The sequence below is a fragment of the Chanodichthys erythropterus genome, chromosome 13, assembly GCF_024489055.1.
Source record: "Chanodichthys erythropterus isolate Z2021 chromosome 13, ASM2448905v1, whole genome shotgun sequence".
Taxonomy (NCBI): domain Eukaryota; kingdom Metazoa; phylum Chordata; class Actinopteri; order Cypriniformes; family Xenocyprididae; genus Chanodichthys; species Chanodichthys erythropterus.
This window is the reverse complement of record NC_090233.1, coordinates 33339463-33362060: the sequence shown is the minus strand read 5'-3', so window position 1 is coordinate 33362060 and position 22598 is coordinate 33339463. Positions and strand designations below refer to the sequence as shown.

General features: G+C 35.8%; 1 protein-coding gene across 3 annotated transcripts in view; it reads right to left on the bottom strand.

The window, feature by feature from the left end:
- Positions 1-2033: 2033 nt before the first annotated feature.
- Positions 2034-22598, bottom strand: part of mfsd3 (major facilitator superfamily domain containing 3) — a 31064-nt gene continuing 10499 nt past the window's right edge. For all 3 annotated transcript variants that reach the window (XM_067407664.1, XM_067407663.1, XM_067407662.1), the window contains 3 exons: positions 14405-14505; positions 10237-10346; positions 2034-5030 (listed from right to left, as the gene is read on the bottom strand). In XM_067407664.1, the coding sequence (XP_067263765.1) occupies positions 4827-5030; positions 10237-10346; positions 14405-14505 (415 nt within the window). In that variant the 3' untranslated portion in view covers positions 2034-4826. The remainder of the gene's footprint in view (positions 5031-10236; positions 10347-14404; positions 14506-22598) is intronic.

The window sequence follows — 22598 nt, the reverse complement described above, 5'->3', positions numbered from 1 at the left end:
CAAACAAACAACAACACCTTTTCTATGATGTTGGCACACAAATGCAAGTGTTATACCTTCTCAATAATAGACCGCATTATGTAAATGATATCTGAACAGTTCTGAGAGGGTTATCAAATTCACTCAGAAATATTCAAGAACAGGCGCACAGACTTTTGACAGTGCATGAAGAGTTTGCAAAGGCAGAGGAGAAAGAGGAGGAGAAGAGGAGGATGATGAATAAAAAACTAAACAAAGAGAAGGGCAACGTGTGGAAAGCAGATCTGATCTGGCGACATGTATATATTTCGCATTCGGCAAACAAACAAAAGGCCGGTAAATAGCAGGAGAGGAAATGCGTGGTTATCCGATGCCGCCGCTCCGCGCTCAGCCCGCACCTCCCGGCTAGGGTTTCCCTGGCAGACAAAGAGCCACCAGCGCATTCTGCCGGCCTGCCCACAGAAAGCTGCGCTGAAAAAGCCAACACCTCTTCCCTTCGGGGACTCCACAAAACACTTTTGTTAGTCGATATTAAAACATGTTGCAATATCAGCCCTTGTCTCACAAAGGAAACTTTATCACGCACATGATGAGGAAGCTAGCCAGCTGGTTTTTAATATGGGGACTAGGCACATCATCGGGGAGAGGGTTAGTCAATTTATGATAGAAGGGTTAGTTTAAAGTTAACTTGGAAGAAGCGGAGATGTAATTATACTGTTAAGGGATAGTTCACCCAAGAATGTAAATTCTGTCATCATTTACTCACCCTCATGGCATTCCAAACCTGTACAACTTTCTTTCCTACTTTCACTGAATGGACAAAAGGAGATAAAAAAAAAAAAAAAAGTCATACAGGTTTGAAACAATATGAGGTAATATGAGTAAATGATCAAAGCATTTTTATTTTTGGATGAACTATCCCTTTGACACAGAACAGTGCATCCCTTAATAATGGAGCAAAAAGAAATATTAAATTGCTGATTTAGTCACAACCAGGGTTATTTAAAACATTAAAAATATTTTTGTTACTTGAATAAAAAAATTAATAAAAAAATTAACTGAAATGAAATAAAATATAACAAAAAAACTTTTTATTTACATTTATTCACTTAGCATACGCTTTTATCCAAAGCAACTTACAAATGAGAAATACAAGCAGCGATTCATCTTAAAACCAACAAGCGAATCATCTATTTTTTAATTTTTATTTTTTGCAGCTAGTTGCCAAGGAAATATTTCTCATTTTCACTTAGTTTAACTTGATGTACTAATATAACTAAAAATTTATAAAAACTATATAGACGTATGATATAAAAACTATACAGACTAAATTACTAAAAAAGTAAAATGAAAAATGAAAACAAAATATGAAAATAAAAACGAATTCAAAAAATTAATTAAAACTATAATAATATCTCAAAGATACTAAAATTATACTGTCCACAAGATGCGCATTTAGGGATTCAGAACGGTCAAGTTTCAAGTTAAAAATATTGTGCAAGGTTTGTATGAGACATGCAAAGACAAGACAGAAAGCAGCAGAATGGGCTTTGGTGACTGTACAGTTTCTGGACTCACTCACTCAGCTGGACAACTCCTCCCAATTTCTCGAACCCAGTCGGGGGTCTGTCTCCAATCGACACCACGAGACAAACTGTCCCTTTACTTCTCACTCTACACTGTGTCCTTTCTTCTCTTCTCAGCTTATTTCCCAAAGACCTGAGGCTCTAATGCTCCTTTCTGCTCCCAGAAAATGGAAACTCAATGCCTGGGAAAAGCACAAGAAACAACTTGAGGTCTGTTTCATGTCATACCTATTGTTTGTTGCTATTAGGTAAGACAAGTCAATTTACAACAGCTTTGCTACCTTAAAAACAGTTGGTGGTCACGTTCAGCTGTCTGTGAATCCAGGACACATTTCATGCCCAGCCCTAATTGGAGGTTAACTGGCTATATGACCTAAGAAAAAAAAAAAACCTGTATGCGGCTACCAATTTAAGAAATTGTAGACAGAATTCATAATTCAATAATCAATACTTTTTATTTTCGTACCAACAGAAAATCTTACCACAACACCATAACAGGCAGAGATAGATTCAGCAGACTTTTAAACATTTTTTTTTACAAGTATGTGTTGATTTTGAAGGAGGGGGTTCTCAAGATGCGGAAAATGTACAAATGAAAATAAAAAAATAGATTTATGATGTTAAAAAAACATCACAGATTGTGTTGGATTTACTGTATACGTTTTGAAAACATGCTAAACAGCTGAAAATACTATACATTTTCATAACTGAAAGCATGGACAATTTAATAACTTGACACTTGAGTGACAGACATTCCAATTTTGATAAGACACGTGGACCCAGATTTAACATCTTCCTCTGCAATGTGCTTTAAAGAAAAAAACATCTGTATCTTGCTAAGAACTGAAGAAACTATACACTACATACTGTGAAATAATGCATAGTTAATCTATATTTCTGAATATACTTTTGACGACGATGCAAAAACCTGCTGCGTCTCAATTATAACTGCGCATGTAAACACACACTCTCTATTTGACCAGTTCTTGGTCTCTTGTGCTTTGCGAAGCTGAAGTGTGAAGAAGACGCTCCCTTCCTTTCTTCCCTGTCCTTTTTTTCTGTCTAAACCACCCAGGAAATAATGTCTCAGTGAAAAGGTGAAGAGCGGGTCTATTCACGAATTACATAAGGACTCCTAATCCCTTTGACAGATCAGGAAGAATCACCTCTCTGTCATGATGAGGGAGAGTATACAATGTCATGGTAAAAGCTGAGGATATGGTTCAGTCCCATCAACAACATACGGTTCTACAGTTATTACGTCATATCATAGGGAAACGTCTCCAGGCTCCATCTGGGGAAATACTTGAGTTATTAGCGTTTCACTGTGCTTTATATCTTTAGAGCAGTGTATAAAACACAAATGTGCACGACACGATATTGGATTTTCTAAAGACTAAGGTTAAGTGGTATGGCCAAGATCTCTTAACAACACAGATGAATGGCTTTTAATTCTTGTCTGATAAGCTCATAAAAGCACAGGCACATTCTGGATTCAGTAATAGCTTTTATTTTTGAGTCACCTACATGTATAGTTAGGGCAAATATCCCCAAAAATGTATAAAGGCCTTTGCTTATCAGAGGATTTAATTATAACCATTAATTGGCCATACCTTATGGTGTATTATATATATTTAAATATTTTTCTGCAGAATGGAAAACATTTACATGTATCATTGCATTTTCATTTTCTGCCTTTTTTTTTTTTTTTTTTTTTTTGCAGTTGAAATTCCCCTTCAAAATGTTTATAAATAATTTTAGTACATTATAGATTCAAGGTATCTTAAACACATTAGTTATGGCAAAACCCACATGTATGCCTGTGTAGGCTCAACAATATCTCCACATGTTTTGGCTCTGCAATAAATTATATAAAAAAGTAAGGCAATTCAAACATATTCAAAAAGAAAAGATAGTGACAAGAACTTCAGGATTAATGTTAATATATCAATTCATGATGATAGTCTATATTTCACTAAACTTCAAAAAAAATTTTTTTAGGTACCATGAGAAGCAAAATTGTATTGAATAATCATGAATAATTTGTGTTATTGCATAGGAAATGCAGACAACTCATTATACAAAAAAATAATAATTTTAAACAATATAGTTCTGGCTCAAAAATGAGCTTGATGAGTTTAAATGTACAGTATTTATTAGACATTAAAGGGGTCACATCATACTTTAAAATATTTTTTTCCCTGAGGTCCACTTAATATGTTAGTCAAGTTTTCTGCATCAAAACTAATTTAGTTTGTCATGACTGCTTTCCACCCTCTCTCTAACTTGCTGAATGAAGCAGCAATTTTTGGTGTTCTGCCTTGCACAACACCATCTAGGTAAGTGAAATGAGAAACAGTTTGGTCACTTTGCTGCAGGGCTACTCTTTTTCTTACATTTCCTAACAATCCAAGCAGATGTCTCAGGTGCTATGCACAACCAGGAGCAGCACAAGGTTTTTAACTCATTTAACTCTCATTATTAATTTTTGAGGAGTTAGGTAACATGTTTTGGCCGAGTTGCTGAACTACATTGTCAAAAGGTACAGTTAAGCACATTCCCATGATATGACCCCTTTAATAAAAGTATTGCATTGAGAATACAAAAGCACTCCACTAACCATAGAACCATAATTCAATGTTCATTCTGCTTACAAATTTGCATGACTCTAAAGTCAAGCGGTTCTTAAAATGCAGCATGTTGCTGAATGGTCATCAAGCTGAATTTGCTGCAAGTGTTTCCAAAGGTGTCAGAGAGCATCTGGTTAAAAACTAAAGGCATTTCTAAGGTGAATACATGCTGCATATAAGGAAATGTGTAAATGACTAGGGTGTGTATAACTACTGTAAACCTAACTAGACCCTTAAAGAAGCTGTTAACCTTTCATAACCAGTAAAATTCTGTTGAATTATACGTTTGGCATTGTCCATTATAGCAAATATAATGGATTAACCATATTTTATTTTTTCAATGATTGACTATTGTCCTCCAGGCAGACTAGATAATATGTTCACAGTGTTGCCATAGCTCAGTCTGCTTGTCATTGTTGTATAAAAGCAAATACCTTTAAATCTAATTGACTAAATGTAGCTGTTAAACATTTGCAGTGTTTTTCAGAGAGGTACTGGCTTTCAGTGAGAGTGCTCATGTGGCTCTTGTCACGGAAAATGCTGGTTGTGTCACAAATAAATACAAATAAAAACAACATATTTGCATCTCTGGTTATTTGGTCACCAGACATGAACACACGGCTCACACTGGTCACTTTGGCTGCTCTTTAAGCTGCTCCTTCAGTACGCCAGTCTCTGTGGCTCTCCACACGTGCAGGGCACTGCTGGAGGTGAGGAAAAGGAAGAGGATGAAGGCTATGGGAAAGCCCACAGTGTCCACCATACCGCCAGCCAAAGCACTAAAACTCAGTTTCCCCAGAACCTCCAAAGTGGCCAGAAAACTGTAGTGGGTAGCCTAAAGATAGATAGACAGAGAAAGAGAGAAATATAGAAAGCATTAACTTTTGACAATTTTTGGGAATCACTCAGTAGTGAAAAAGGGACAGTAAATTATAAAGGGGAATGCGTTTTGCTGTTAGGCATGCCGTGTGTGCAACATGCCATTCACTCACTGATCTCTACTTTTAAAAAATGTTTTAAATCCTGCAAAGGTCCTGAACTAAATTACACAAGTGATCTTTACATTAAGGATGCAACGATTTTTTTTAAAAATTGGCCAATAACCCAATATTTTTTCCCCCATGTTATGGCTGAAAACCAATAAATAACTTATATAACAATTCTACACTATATTGCCTTATAACCTAAAAAGAAAACACAAACTAGAATCTTACATGTTAAATAATAAGTGCCTTTAGACATCACAACATATAATGTTATCATTACATAATTTTTCAGTTTGTTGTTGTTTACCAAAACTGAAACTAAAACTATGAAAAAAAAGTTTCCATTGACTGAAATAAAGCTGAAATAAAACAAAATATAAATATTAGATGAAAAACTGAAACAAAAATTAGAAATGTTGCCTTAGCAACTTAAAATAAAATAAGTTGAAATACTAAAATTAACACTATAATGTACAGTATGAAAATGGATATTTAATTTGAGATTATTAATGTATTAGTATTTTTAAAGACAAACTTTAAGGAGATGATGGCAAAGGTAATCTAAATGTAAAAATAGGGGAAATGAGCAGGCACAATTGAATATGCATAATTAAATATACAATATCACAATGAAATATACAATATTACAACAAATTAAAAATATGTCCAATTTCGTATGATAACTAATATACATTGTGCTTCATTGATTTAAATATTATGGCCCTAAATGTCTTCATAGGACAGGATAGTCCGAGACAGTACGGGAAACAACAGAAAAGATGCGATTTAGAAGAAAAAAAAAAGAACTGAGCCGGATTCAAACTCAGGTCGGCACCATAAGTGCCAAAGTGCAACACTCCAGATTATGTGTACAACAGAAATGCTTTTTGCTTTTGACCTTTCTGATGTGTGATATTCTTCAAAATAACTTATGACTTTTTAACTTGATTCTTCTTTATCAATTTTTAACTTTGCCTCACATCAAAACAATTCCAATAGGAGGATCAAAGAGCAGTCTGAATCAGTCTGAATCCCTCTCCTCTGTCTGTCTCCATACTCTAGTCCTTCAACTTAGCACACAGAATGGGAAAGCAATGCCAAGTCCATTCCTTCACATGGCCCCGCCACTAAAGTTAAGTGAAGTACCTTTATTCCTACAAACTTGTTTAAGGTGTTCAGTTTCTCCCTCCAGGGCCTTTTCACAAACATTCACAGTATCAGTTTTCGGTCATCTAAAACCACCTTAAAACAAACACACACAAGCTGCTCTCGCTACAGTATGTATGTCATAAGAACATTTCGAATTAACCTACAGTTTACAATCCTCCTCCTGGTTATGTTTTTCCGAATGTGAATCTGAAGATTTTAATTGCTTAGAGACTGAGGGAAAACAAACCAACACTTGTTTAAGCTTATTGTTTAATGAGTTTCATTAGTGCCATTAATTCAGCACGTACTGAGTTGATGGAGTGACAAAAAGCTGAGAGAGCAGTGAAAGATCACATACAAGCAGCGCAGGCCCATTTAAACAGGACAATACAGTCATGTCAAAGATGAACGAGGGGATGAAATGAGAGAACATGGGAGGGGAGAGATATCTATGAACAGTGAGAACTACCGTTTATCATCTAGGGGACACATAAATAAACAAATAGAGAGAATGAACAACTGAACTAACAAAGAGAGAAATTAGACAAGTTTAGTGGGACATAATAGGGAGCCGATGAACAGAGCTGGTATAGATGGATTGTTTTTCGATAGACATGTAAGCTGTCATTACACTGTAAAAGTGAAACAGAAGCAGTATTTGAAGAAAAATACAATAACATGGTGCATTAGGTGTGTTTTACAAACTAAAAAAAAAACTATTCATCTTATGCACATATTCAGAACAAAACGTGCACTGATTGTCACAAGAGCAAACTTTTACATTGTATGCCATCTTTGTTTATACTGTAGATTTACAGAATGGATTTCCTAAACATCACAGCTATATAAACAGCAATTTTTTACTGTAAATACTAAACTTTTTTTTAAGTTTTGAAGAACAAATTATTAATACAGTGGTGGTCAGAATTATTGGCACCCTTGGTAAATATGATCAAATATGACTGTAAAAATAAATCTGCATTGTTTATCCTTTTGATCTTTAATTCATCAACCTTTCATTGAAGGAAAATAATTGAAAGTGAAAAAAAAAAAAAAAAAAAATTACATTATGAAATAATTGTTTTTCTCCAAAACACATTGGCCACAATTATTGGCACCCCTAGAATTTTTTTATGAGTAAAATATCTCTGAAGTATATTTCCATTCATATTTCCATTTTTTTAGCAAACCAGGGTGATCATGAACATGAAATTGTCCAGCCATGACTTCCTGTTCCACAGGAGTATAAACATGATGAAACACAAAGGCCAAATTCCCTTAATCATTCATCACAATGGGTAAAACCAAAGAATATAGTTCTGATGTGCAGCAAAAGATTGTTGAGCTTCACAAAATAGAAAGTGGCTGTACGAAAATAGCTAAAGCATTGAAAATCCCCATTTCTACCATCAGGGCAATAATTAAGAAGTTCCAATCAACTAAAGAGGTTACAAATCTGCCTGGAAGAGGACGTGTGTCTAAATTGTCCTAATGCGTGGTGAAGAGGAGAGTTTGAGTGGCCAAAGACTCTCCAAGAATCATAGTTGGAGAATTGCAGAGATTAGTTGAGTCTTGAGTCTCAGAAAGCGTTAAAAAAATAAATAAAATAAAAAAATCAAACAGCACCTACATCCCCACAAGTTGTTCTGGAGGTTTTCAAGAAAAGTCCTCTGCTCTCATCCAGAAACAATCTCCAGTATATTGAGTTGTCAGACACGACTGGAACTTCAAATGGGACCGGCTTCTATGGTCAGATGAAACTAAAAAAAGAGCTTTTTGGCAGCAAACCCACCAGATGGGTTTGGTGCACACATGGATAAAAAGTACCTCATGCCCACGGTTAAATCTACTGCTGGATCTTTAATGTTGTGGGCCTATTTTTCTGCTGGAAGTCCTGGACATCTTGTTCAGATATATGGTATCATGGATTCTACCAAATATCAACAGATAAAAAAATCTAAACCTGACGCTTCTGCTAGAAATCCAATAATGAGCCATGGTTGGATCTTCCATCAGGACAATGATCCAAAAACAAACATCAAAACAAACACAAAAATGTGTCACTGAGCACAAAATGAAGCTTCTGCCATGGTCTTCCCAGTCCCCTGACCTGAACCCTAAAGAAAATGAGTGGAGTGAACTGAAGAGAAGAAGCACCAGCATGGAGCTGGGAATCTGAAAGATCTGGAGAGATTCTGCATGAAGGAACGGTCTCTGATCTCTTCTCAGGTGTTCTCCAAACTCATCAGGCATTATAGAAGAAGAGTCAGAGCTGTTAAATTGGCAAAAGGAGGTTGCAAAAACTATTGAATAAAAGGGTGTCAATAATTGTGGCCAACATGTTTTGGATATAAACATTTATTTCATAATGTGACTTTCCCCCCACTTTCAATTCTTTTCCTTCAATGAAAAGTTAGATTTTTGCTAATTTTATGAATTAAAGATCAAAAGAATAAACAATGCAGATTTATTTGTACAGTCATCTTTGATCATATTTACCAAGGGTGCCAATAATTCTGACCTACAGTGATATACAGTGACCTCCACTGTATATTATCTCACATTAATGGGTTAGTTCACACAGAAATGAAAATGATGTTAGTTACTCACCCTCATGTTGTTACAAACCTGTGAGACTTTTGTTCATCTTCTGAATGCAGATCTTTTTGATGAGAGCCTTCTGTCCCTCCACAGACAGCTACAAAACTTTGACGCTTCAAAAAGTTCATAACCTGAATGACGCACAAGAACAAACCTCTAACAGAAGCTCAAACGTGCTGCATAACCAATGAGGTTCATTCTCGTGTGTTATGCAGCACGTTTGAGCTTCCGGAAGAGGTTTGTCCTTGTGCGTCATTCAGGTTTGGTTGAGCATCTGTTTGTGTGCTGATCAATGTTTATATGTGAGTAAATCACATGTTCATCATAAAAAGTGATTAAGTTTCTTCAGAAAATTTGGACTAAACCACTCAATTCATACGGATTAGTTTTACGATCTCTTTATGAACATTTTGAAGAGTCAAAGTTTCAATTGTGTAGGCTGTCTATGGAGGGACAGAAAGCTCTCAGTTTGGAGTTTCTGAAGGATCATGTGACACTGAAGACTGGAGTAATGATGCTGAAGATTCAGCTTTGCCATCACAGGAATAAATTATATTATTTGCTGAACTTTCTATCAAATAAATGCAGGCCTGGTGAGCATAAGTGTATCTGACACTATAAAATCTGAAATCAAACTTTTGAACGGTTGTATATATACAAATTGCAAGTGAAAGCAGTGACTTTTGAGACCTTTGCTAGGAAGAAAGTTTTGAAACCATAGAGAAGGGTAACAGAGACTTGAAATAACTTAAACTTCCATTGCTCGCATAAGCACCAAGGTTCAATGTTAAGAGCATGCAAACTAACCACTGGACTACTGCTACCAAAGATATAATCTTGACAAATTAAAAATAAATAAATAAATCAAAATGTCAAATCTGTGAATGTGAATATACTTTCTGATGAGTATGCTTTGTAGGTGATTGATGAGTTGAAATGGGTTGACGTGCAGAGCTAAAGAGAGTGTTAAAACTGCTCAGTTCTCTGAGTGGAGATATTGATTGACAGATAAATAAGCTTTTGACTGCTGTGATGTGCTCACGCATGTGGCAGACAGGAAACACTCTCAGGCGTTCTGCAGCTCACGACCTGTTGTGAGACTCTACCTGTCAACAACTATCAAAAACTGTAAGATGCGTGTTTTGTTGTCTTCAGAGCTTGGCTGCTGAAACTTAAGAGAAAACACAACAGATTTGTTCTGCTGTTGACCTCAGGTGAACATGTGTAATGCCGTTAAGAAGTCTGTTCTGATCCGTCAGGGAACACGAAGAGCTGCGGTCAATTGAAGAGGGTGGCGTGTGATACCTGTATGCTTTCCTCGGCTCTCTGTGTGCAGTTCATCATTGTGGTGAAAGTGAGAGTAGTGATGAGACCCGCTATGAAATGCTGCAAACTCAGACTCAGCACTGCCATACCTGAGGAAGAACAGACGCAATACACATTAATACAACATACTTTTTAAGTCGGCAACAATAGACTCAGATCGTAGGAAACTCAGAGCATGTGTCAGTCACAGACACATCTCAAGTTTTAATTTGTGACTTTGAATTTTCATATAAATATACAAATAATGAAATTGTGGACAAACACAAAAAAACATAAAACAAAACACAAAGCAAACAGTTGAATAATGCAGGCTAACGGCTTCAATGGAAGCAAATACTATCAGTTAAAGTACCCCTGTGGTGAAAATAAGGTTTTTAATATTGTTTATGTCTATGTGGTGGGTTTTTTTTTCTTTTCTTTTTTCTAAATGTCTCAATGCGACTGGTACAATGGTCTCATATACTATCTCTGTATTTAAAAATATATTTAGTTACCACTTCTAGTACACTATGGGTTCAAATGTACTATAAGTAGTATCTAAATAGATTTTTTTTTTTTTTTTTTTTTTTTTTTTAATTGCAAACAGACAATTACAATATTTACAGAAGAGAAATTAAATGCAAAATACAAATACTTAGACCAACAAAACATACATACATACATAACAGCCAGTAGGATTTGGGTATGTGTGTGTATGTGTGTGTGTGTAACTGGGTGTGGGAGTGGAAATATAGGAATAAAGGAGCATGTAGGGAAGTACAACAGACATAACCAGTGTTGGAAAATGGAAAATGGGGGATGAGGAAGGTGATAGTAGCGATAGTAATAGCAATATTAATAATAATAATAATAATAACAACAACAACAACAATAATGACAAATCCAATTAATAAAAAAATAAACAAAAGGCTAATCAAATTAATTACTGTTATGTGTCTGGCGTTGTAAAGAGCGATACCATTGTGCAGCGGTTATCACAGTAAGTTCACCGAGTGGATCTCATGAGTGAGTGGAGGTGGGGCTAATTAGCATATTCATATATCCACGTATAATAAATGAGGCAAGGATGTAGAGTTACATTCAAGCTATTTTAAGGCATGAAAAAAAAAATTTCACCAGAAACATTTTTTAAATGTCATTCTGGTGATTCAAGATGAGTTTTAAGGGATAAAATGATTGACTACAGGAAGACTTAAACAACCTCATAGCTGACAGTGGGTCTGTCTTTAAAGGTTTATAAGTTATTGTTAAAAATCAATTTCCCTATAAAGAAACTTAAAGTTTTTACTTTCAGAACCTGGCTGTTGCACTCTATAGGTGTAGTGCTTGTTTGCAGAGGTTACCAGAAAAACGCCACCTACTGGAACCCGACTGCTGCACTCTACAGGTGCAGCGCTGATTTGTTTACAGAGGTTACCAGGAAAACAAAATCGGACCAAATTTTTGTTGTAAATTTTAACTGGTAGAATGGAAAATAAGCTAATGTGCATTCTAAAAAAATCAGATAAAATACCGATAATTTATAATTTTTACATCCTTTTCATAAAAATAATTAAAGGCTGAAATGTGAGGTTTATCATTTATATATATATATATATATATATAAAAAATGATAAACCTCACATTTCAGCCTTTAATTATTTATATATATATTATTATTATTATTATTTTGCCAAAACTTTATTTAAACATCTAGTACATATTAGTAGATAGATAACATGTTATGTTGTAAGTCACCCAACCAATATTTATCGTTAGTTTAAAATCTGACCATCATTTTTAACATATTTTTATGCAAACCTGTGCATACTGCTGCTACTTTTATTTGTTGTTTGTTGGTTTTCGACATAAAACTTGAAATGTTTTCATCAGCATATTTTAACAATACCATTAAAATATTGACAATCATGATAATTTTGGTTAATATGTCATGATATGAAACTTATACCATTTCATCTCTACTCAGACTCAACACTGTCATACCTGTGTTAGCAGAAACAGTACCGCACATGCTTGTTATAACACTAAGCTCTCCCAGACTATCATTTATGAAGACAGAACCATGTCAAACTACTAGCAGTTTAACTTAAGAGACACCCAAAATCTGACTCTATATGTTGCCCTGACGCTTAGAAATTGGTGTCTTTTTTGGCCTTTTTGAAGTTGATTAGTAAATCACCTGAATAACGTCCACCCAGAGCATGAGACAGAACGTCTACCATTAAAGCCTCTAAAAATCATGAATCTCAAATCAATCATTACCAGAAGCCCATTTGCAAAAAAAAAAAAAAAAAGAAAACCATGAAGCTTTCACATCCAGCTCCATCTGAATTATTCACTGGAAATGTTTAGTTCTGCCTAACAAGACTTCTCCATTACTTATCCAGGAACCACAGGAAGGAAAATCAGCTCTTCTGAGGCATCCAGTCTCATACAATATTGAAAAATATTTTCTGCAGAACTTTATCATTCTTTTTTCTTTTTTTTTCCTTTTTGGAGGGGGGTTGGATGGGGTGCAGAGTTACTTTGTTCCGTTTCGTTTGGGAGAGTGGAAAAAAGAGAGACAGAGAGAAAGAATAAGAAAGACAGAGAGATGAGGGAGTTGTCAAACAGAAGCTCGCTGACAAAAACATCTTGACTAAAAAGCATCGACATCCAGGGGAAGAAGTAATACAGTGGCAAAAAATACAGAGTAAAACAGCTAAAACGAAAGAGTTTCCCCATTTCCTTTTTTTCATTGTCATTAAATAAACATTCAAAGCACCTGTGAGAGAAAGAGACAGCGCAAGAAAAAAAGAGGAACAGGCAGAGGGTATGAATATGGGTTTATTCATTTATCAAAGTGAGCCTTGAGAATACTCAAGGTAAAATAGCGTTAGCTTCTGCAGACAGAAACAGAAACGCAAATCCACTTAAGCAAGTTGAACCGGGAGAGAGTATGTTTGACATAACTTCTGTATGATCACTTCTATACAGTTCATGCATAAAATTTTGCATGCATTATGCTGAATCCAAGCACTAGGACTATGAAGATGGTTATCGACATCAGATCTACAGGAGTCTTACAGAAGAATTATGGAATAAAAGAGAGCACACTGATCTGGTTGGATCAATACTGAAAGTTTGGCTTCAGTAAGATATCAGCCTCTGGTACTTCGGTTTTTAATATTAAAAGAGATACCTAAGGCAACAAATAAACAGAACTGAGCAAGTGATGAAATGAAACCAAGTCTGTGAACAGACTTAACTGTCAATTCCGGATTAATCTGAAAATGTGTATTTTTCTTTTGTAATTCTCCAGACGTCACTTAAGCACCAAAAAAGTTTTTGCCGTTATCATGTGATGGTTATATTAATGTTTGCAAAATAACATTGTTCATACATGTTGATATTTGATGAGATTTATATAAAGAGTGCAAATGTCTTCATTATCCTAAAATAAATACTAAATGAAACACATTATTTTTAATCGCACACGTCAACTTTTGATTTTAACTTTTCTATTCTGATCTCACTATACAGCAAGATGAACTCTATGCTGGTCTGTATGACATTCATGTTAATACTCTCCCTTTTTTTAATCAGATGATGTTTAATGCAGCATTGAAAGCTTTATTCAGACACACTCTGCCTGAACACCTGTTTACTCTGTGCAAGGTGCTGAAATGGACACTTCAGCCTGTCAGTGGAAAACGCGGGAAACCGGAGATGGCCCTATGGATTCTTAAATGCAGGGGAACAGTAGAAAGCTCAGTGGAGAACAGGTCAATTTCACTTCTATATATACATACGTACAGGTAAGCCATTTGACTCTTAAGAACAAACTGTATCCGCAAAATGTACATGGCAGTAATAAACATGTTTTGAATGCATTGAAAAACAGTGTACTGAGTTTTTTTCTGTTCTTTAACTTATAAAGCAGTGTACTATTGAAAATAAAATAAAATAATAAAATAAAATAAAAAAAAAATAAAAAAAAAAAAAAAAAAAAAAAATAAAAAAAAAAAAAAAATAAAAAAATAAAAAATAAATAATATAAAATAAAATAAAATAAAATAAAATAAAATAAAATAAAATAAAATAAAATAAAATAAAATTTGGTCCTATAGAATGTTCATGTGTATATGTGTGTATGCGAATTTCTCACCTTTCATCAAGGGCGAGGGCTCCAGCACTACGAGAAGTGAGCTCTGGAAGACCATGCTGATAGTCCGTATCATAAACACACGTCTCATCAGCAGGCCAATACTAAAGACATAAAAGAGAAAAAGTTCATATCATCTCATACTCCACAAATATGTATAATATAATATAATGTACATTACAGTTAAAAATATTTAAAGAATTTAATTTAATTTGTCAAGGGCACAATCAATTGATTTTGACAAGTGACAGTAAAGACATTTATTATATTACAAAAAAATGTAATTTTCAAATAAATGCTGCTCTTTCAAACTTTCTATTTATTATCACTGGTACAGGTTCCATAAAGATACTGAGCAGAACAATGTTTGGAACAGTGTTTCTTGAGCACTAAAACAACATATTAGAATGATTTCTGAAGGATCATGTGACACCGAAGAACAGTTATTTTCAATTGTAATAATATTTCACAATATTATTACTGTTTTTGGTAACACTTTATTTCAGGGTCCAATTCTCACTATTAACTAGTTGGCATGCATATTACTAGGATATTGATTGTTTATTACTTATAAAGCACACATTAATGCCTTATTCAGCATGACCATATTCTACATCCCTTAATCCTACCCAGTATCTAAACTTAACAACTACCTTACTAACTATTAATAAGCAGTAATTAGGAGTCTATTGAGGCAAAAGTCGTAGTTAGTTAATAGTAAGAACTGGACCCTAATCTTAAGTGTGACCCTGTTTACGGTAATGCAATATAACACAACATTAAAAAGGCAAAAAATAAACAAAATACATACTAAAGGCTAATATTTTACAGATCAGTCATTGTAGGCAGGAATGCCAGTATCGATATCGGGCCCTGCCTGGGGTGAATTAAGGTCTACACAGGCCCCTAGGCTCAGGGAACTCTAGAAAGTTTGTACTTTGGTCAGTTTATTTATGTGAATGTAAACACATGGGAAATAAAACGTATGTGTAAAAATATTGGATCAGTGCATTCGGTCTTAAAGGGACAGCAGCTTAATAAACCTGCTAATGTGTTTGTAGTGTTAATCAAACAACAAAGGACAATATAGGTCTGCAAATTTATGGGAAGTTCTATGAAGTTTACAACTGATTCCCCGATTTGGCATAATCATCACTTACAATCTGATAACAAACCTTTTGTTTTCAAGCCATGGTCTGACCAAGGGGTACATGTTCTGGGTGATTTATTCAACATTCAAGGATTAAGATCCTTTCAGGATCTGAAAGACTGCTATAATCTTCCTGGTCACTCCTATTTTCTGTATTTAAGATTGAGAAGCGCAAGGCGTGCATATGGTGTACCATGGAACTGTAACCTGGACTCTCATCCTCTGTTGGACTGTGTGAATTTTTCTCAGGCACGCGGGGCAGTGTCATTCATTTATAACAGATTACTCAAGCAGTGCTGTGGCACACTCCCTATCACTACTATATGGGAAAAGGAACTGGCCCATTACAAACCAAACTGGAATTGGATTTGGGAAAGTATTCCAACAATGTCCAAAAATCTCGCCCACCAACTAATACGCTACAAACTCATCCACAAGCCTTACACTACTCCATATGTCCTGCACAAAATGAAGCGCCTGCCTACCCCTTTTTGCTTACTTTGTAATTCAAATACTGTGGGGAACTATATGCACATGTTTTATGAGTGTCAACATATTGGAAAATTTTGGGATAAGGTTTTTCAAGCCTTGACAGAGCTGTGTGACGTGGTTATCCCTAAACATCCCATTCTTTGTCTGTTGAATGATGATAGTGAGCTCAATCTGAATGTTAATCAGAGAAAGATCATTCACGCTGCTCTAACTGCAGCCAAAAAGATCATTTTTAAAATTTGGCATGAACCCACATCCCCAGCATTTAAAATGTGGCTTATAGAACTAAAAAATATTGCATTGTTAGAATGCACAACAGCAAGAATTAATAAAGCCAAACCAAAAACACTTAAGGCATGGGCAGAATTTATTAGGAAAATCTCCCAGTTAATATCTCATTAGAGCAGCTGTACTGCTCGCTCTATAAGTCCAGGAAGAAGGTGCAGTTGGATTCTTAGATCTGTGTTGGTGTTATCTACTCAACCCCTCTCCCTCCTCTTTTTATTTATTTTTATTCATCTATTATTTATTATTGTCATTTATTTTATTTCTTATATATGCAAACCCTGGTTTTGTATATAGTTAAGCTGTGACACACAAATTGTCCATGTTCTATTCTGCAATAAAAAAAATAATCACAAAAAAAAAAACAAAGGACAATATGTGCTCTAAATATGTGCTGTACTATTAAAAGAAAAAGAAAATATGATAGAGCAATAGAATGTGAAACAGTGAAAGTAACAGAAGCTCATACAATACATTATTTTTTGCTAATATTCCTTTGGTTTCTCTACCTAATATATTTTAAAACTACAAATGCAGTAAAAATACATGTATCGGTATCGGTATTGGTGAGTACCAAAAATGAAAGTATCAGTATCGGTCATGTTCTGGAAAAACATGATATTAGTGCATCTCTAATTGTAGGACATTAATGAGAGTCACCCACACATGACTGCCACAATGAGACAGAGAAGCACTCCTGTACACATGCATTGTGTTTGCTTGCACACTCACATTGATTCTCTATTAGCAGTTAAGAATCCCCCTGGGTGAACTTTCTTAACGACATAATCAATAACGCGTCAAGATCCATAGACATGGGCTGATTAACCCCCCCCCCCCGCTAATTAGTGACCATCACACACCTCAATTTCTACCAGCTCCAATCAGAACACCCGTCGGGCCCTGTCAATCACACACAGGGTCTGGAGTCATGGCTTCTACGGTGTTAATATTTCCAATTATCAGTATAGTTAGCATCATTTTACATCATGTTCTCTAAAATGAATACATGCATTAATGCTTAAAGAGGTCAGGCAGAATGATTAAGAACCAGGCTTGAGTTAAGCTCTGATGACAGCATCTATTGCATGAAAATTAGTTTGACTAGTCCCTAAGGTTGTAAAAGGAAGTATAAAATTGCATCATCAATTAAATGTCCTTTCCATGTGAATAAACTCTGAGGCCTCTGACAGAGAAAGCAAGTTGAGAAAGAGAGAAGGAGATGTGGGTAAAGGTCAACTGAACTTTAAGAGAAGAGTAAGGAATCGTCTGTCATGTTAAACCAGCCTTTTAGATCTAGATGAACCCAGTCAACAACAGCAGCCGGTCAGACAGAAAGCCAATCTGCCATCATTCTCATGCAAACACCCTCCCTGCATTCACTCAATAACACTCTTTCATATTTCACTCAGATGAGAGGAGAGAGAAAGAGCTGTAAGAAAGGCAGAGAAAGTCTTAAAGACGAAAACAAGCAAGTTAGAAAGAGAGAGAGAGAGAGAAGGGTGCGAGAGATCGAAAGCAAGTCTAAAACAGGCGTATCACACGAGCAGTTAGGCCCGATAAGATTCGTACTCTCAGATTGCTGATGGCGATCAGTGTATGGGGGTCAGTTTTTGGCCACTCAAGCGTTTCAGATGGGGCCGGGATAAGTGTCCAAATTAGCTTTTAGTGGCCCTGAACAGACAACGACAGAAACCCAATCTGTGGGAAGCAAGGCCTGAATGCACGACTGTGTCGAATGAACAAGCCCCCTGCGTGTGAAACTTTACATTCCTCCCCATTCACTAACACTGCCTTTAGCATAGAGACGGAGAGAGAGACCAAAAGAGAGAAAGGGAGGGAGAAAGGTAAAACAGAAAAAAAAGATGAAGGGAACAAGAGAAATGGAGAGATTAGAGAGAAAGAGAGAGAAGGAAAGGTAAGAACATTTAAGAGAGAATAGATATTTAACTTGTAAATTTTTTTAGCATATTTTTGGGACCGCACATCTGTTCCACTCACCTGAGGCCGGGCATATAAACATTGCACAAAATGGGCATTGAAATATGTGTACGCAATTTTCCATGCACATATCGGGATTTATAAAAAATAAACTTACAGTAAATATACGTGCAGCGCCTGTACAGAGGATGCAAATGCACTTGAAGTAAATAAAATTATTTTAAACTATTGTTTTTCTATTTAATATACAAGTTTATATGAAATATGCCACTCTCATTAATCGAGTTAAGCACTCAAATTACATTAAATCATTATCCAGAAGTTTAAAAATAATTCATCAATTTAAATATGAATATTTGTAATAGATGTGCTGCTTTTTATCATTTTTTCTATGGAATGCTACATTTTAATGTTTTAACAACAGTGAGAAAATTGATCATTGATGTACACTTGACTCTGACGGCATAATGACAGACACTCACAGACTCTTTGGGTGGTCAAACGGTCCATAGGTCTGATGACACAATACTGTACAACTGCTGTCACATCGCACACAGGTGTGCTGTTTATCCTGTGCAGACAGACAGTAGCCTAATGATAACACCTTACACAGTCTTCCAAGTATCATGAAAATGCCCATTTAAAGGAAACAGTAAGATTTACATTATTTATTTTTAAAATGTTCTGTGAAGCACTGATGTCAGAAAACTGTTACACCGAAAAATGAGTATCTGTTCAGTTTCCAATAAAATTATCAAAAAAACATTTTATTTAAAAAACGTTTATTTTATGCGTAAAACTGCACAAATTCGTTTTGTTTAAAACAACTAAAAATTGTAAATTCTGCCAAGAGGAATGAATGAGAATAATTCTTTGAAAAATTTCTCTAAAAAGTATTTTATACCTACAATATTGGTGCTCTTTTACTGAATATTTTATATGAATATTTTTATTTCAAACAAGACAAGGATACTGAATGATTTTTAGCAATGTAATGTGATGGCAAAAACAGCATTTACCGTCCGCTCATCTCATATTGTCCGAGTGTCTTGTACCTTTAAAAGCAGTAGTAGGGTATTACATGGATGGAAATATACATATGAAAATGATATGCAGGTGAGGATACGCATAGTAAAACTAGGCATTGTAAGCTCCTGATATGGTTATTTTGGCGTGAGGTGGGGAAGCATGTACACACAATCTGATTAAGATTTCAAGAGGGAATTTTCTACAGGTTTTGGGCTGGCATACATATGGTTTTACAAATCTAAAAACTTTTGTGTGCACGCAAAACCTGCCTTTTGTGCGTACCCACACTTTTTAGGATGAAATCTATGCAAAATTTTATACATGAGGCCCTTGGTATTCTGAAGGCATGTTCATTTACAGTATCCATCTATAATTTACATTTCTTAGAGACCACATCATCTCAAAGCCCCTGATGAGCCCCTGATGAGCCCCTGAAATTTATATTCCCCATAATCACTCTTGCAATAATATTACACTGAAATGCACATTTAATTTCATATCCATACAACATATTGGCTGATTACCCAGTACAAGTTATGATTGTTTGGATATTTGCTGGGAAGGAAATTTAGAGACTGGACCTATACTTAAGTGTTAATTGAATACTAGGCTAGTGACTCAAACGTTTGAGGTCAGATTTTTTTTTTTTTTTTTTTTAAAGAAGGATGCATTAAAGGTAGGGTAGGCAATTTTGGAAAGGCTTGCAATAGCAAGCTAGCTTTGAAAGCACAAGATCCCACCCTCCCTTCAGAGCACTCCCCAAAGCCACACCTCCTTCAAAACACATGAACACACACAGCCAGAGCACAGTCTGCAAAGAGTCAAGAGAGAAGGTGTTAAATTACCTCATGTCTCAAAGCACATAACTTTACAATAATAATGAATGTACACAATTTAGAGAGCTTTGACTTGTACCACCTGACTGCTGCAGATTCATTTTGCCATTGACTCAATGACTATGTGTCTACAACTCACAGCATCATGTAACACCCTGATGATGTGTGTGATGTCTGGGAGAGCAGGGTACACGGAGATATGCAAATACAGGCAGGTAAGACATCCCATCATTGCATTCAGACCAAAGGCAAAGATTGGATGAACATTTTTTGGTCCCAAGCATAGACTGTAAAAAAAATATGGACGTAGTGTCCGTGACGTCACCCGTAGATTTCTGAAGAGCATTTCTGAAGCGAAAATGAGGCCGCTGCCATCTTAGCTGCACGTCACCGCACATCACTCCCGGATAACTGAAAATGGGCAGAGTTTGCTGGTTGCTGAAACCATGTGCGCCTGGCTCGACGTGATCATGTTAGTAGGCAAAGGAGCTATTTATCTATTTCTTCTGAATGATCTGCTCTCTATCATCGTTCTTCAAGAAATTATGCAACCTGAGCAGCATTTATGTTGTAAAATGAGCCCACGTCCAGAGTATAATTTTTCAAAATGCAGCAGTTTTAGTTTTATAATATCCAAGCAGGCTGTCATTGTTTTATATCCTCCTGCCATTGTCACGATCCAACAACGTGTGTTCTGTTGATCTTCCGCATGCGTGCACATCTACACAGATGTACATCTGTCTCGAGTCTCGACCATTAACGCAGAAAGCCATATTATTTTATAATTGTATAAAATAATCCAGAAAAAAGCACAAATACGGCAGAGATGCCAAATTCAGCTGCTGGAATAAAATGACGGCTCACAGACAGCAGCGGCAATCTACCTGTCACTCAATTGACCACGCCCTCAATTATGCAGAACTAGGCTTAAACGGATGAGTTATAAAACAATTCACCCCCCTCAGAGTTGTCATGAAGGGCACCACAATTTGTTCCAGGCTGTAAACATGCTTTTTCTGCTGTAAAGGTGAGTCAATGAGATTCTGCTCTCTTTTGCAGCCTGCCCCTAGCGGCCAGTCGATGAATTGCAGTTCAAGTCACTTCAGTACTGGATTCAAGAGAAACTGGGGGAGGTTGCTAGCCTGGTAATACCAGACTCTGCTACTTCACTTTGCTTCGTAGACAGAGTCTGGAATGGCATAATAGAGAAGTGTTTACTCTCTCGCTAGGGGGCGATTGTCTGAAGTTTAAAATCATTGGTTACCCGTAAGCCAATCAGATACGTTTAGTTATGACGTATGGTATGCGCCTTTACAGCCTCATCGAAGCACAGGCATCATGCATCGAGCTCAAATCTATGATTGAACTTCCATTGTAAACCTGTTGTAAACACATGATGATGCAAGCGAAATACCGGAGTGAACATGGCTGTAAACGACTTTTGCAGATTATGCGAAGTTAATCTACGCATACACGGTACAATCACGGGCTCTAAACTTATTTTTGACAGAGTGAAACAAGAAAATATTTGTAGCCAACTCTCAAACTTAGGATTAGATCTTTTAAACACAGCTGGCTTCAGTTTGAGTTGAATGTTCTCTATAACCGAGCGAACTGCATCCCGTGTCTCAGCCATTTCCGCGTTCGGTTTTCGATTTCTCTAACCTACAATGTAAGACTCGGCGCTTAACATCTACGTCACGGCTCTCAGCCCGCCCTCTGTTCGTTGATTGGCCCGGCTGTTTCCAGACCGGTGGTAAACAGAAAGCTCTGACGCTGTCTCAGACTAAGTACAGAAGCGAAATGAAATTGAGCGGAAGTAGGAAGTCTGACGTAGTCAGGCTAGGAGGTTGCCACTTGTCCAAGACTTTCACAGAAGTTATATGTACATTTTTTAGTATTTAAACCACTTCTGTTATCGATTACTATCAGGATGTGAAGAATTTCAACCAGTATAACAAAACATGTTTATGAAAAACATTGGCTACCATTCCTTGAAATTGCTCAAACATGACAGTGAAAAATGCTTATTAAGTTAAAAAATTCTATTTCAAATAAATGCTGTTCTTTGAACTTTGTATTTATAGAAAATCCTGAAAAATCTATCAGTTTCCACAAAGATTTTAAGCAGCACAACTACTGTTAACATTGATAATAATAATAATAATATTATTATTATTATTATTATTATTATTAAGAAGAAAAAGAAGAAATGTTTCCTGAGCAACAAATCAGCATATTAGAATGATTTCAGAAGTATTATGTGACACTGAAGACTGGAGTAATGAATGCTGAAAATTCAGCTTTGCCATCACAGGAATAAATTACATTTTATAATATATTAAACTATAACACAGTTTTGATCAGATAAATGCACCCATGGTAAGAGACTTCTTTCAACAACATCTTACTGACTTTAAACATTATGGTCTGAATTTTGGTGACCTCTGATCTAGCCAATGTT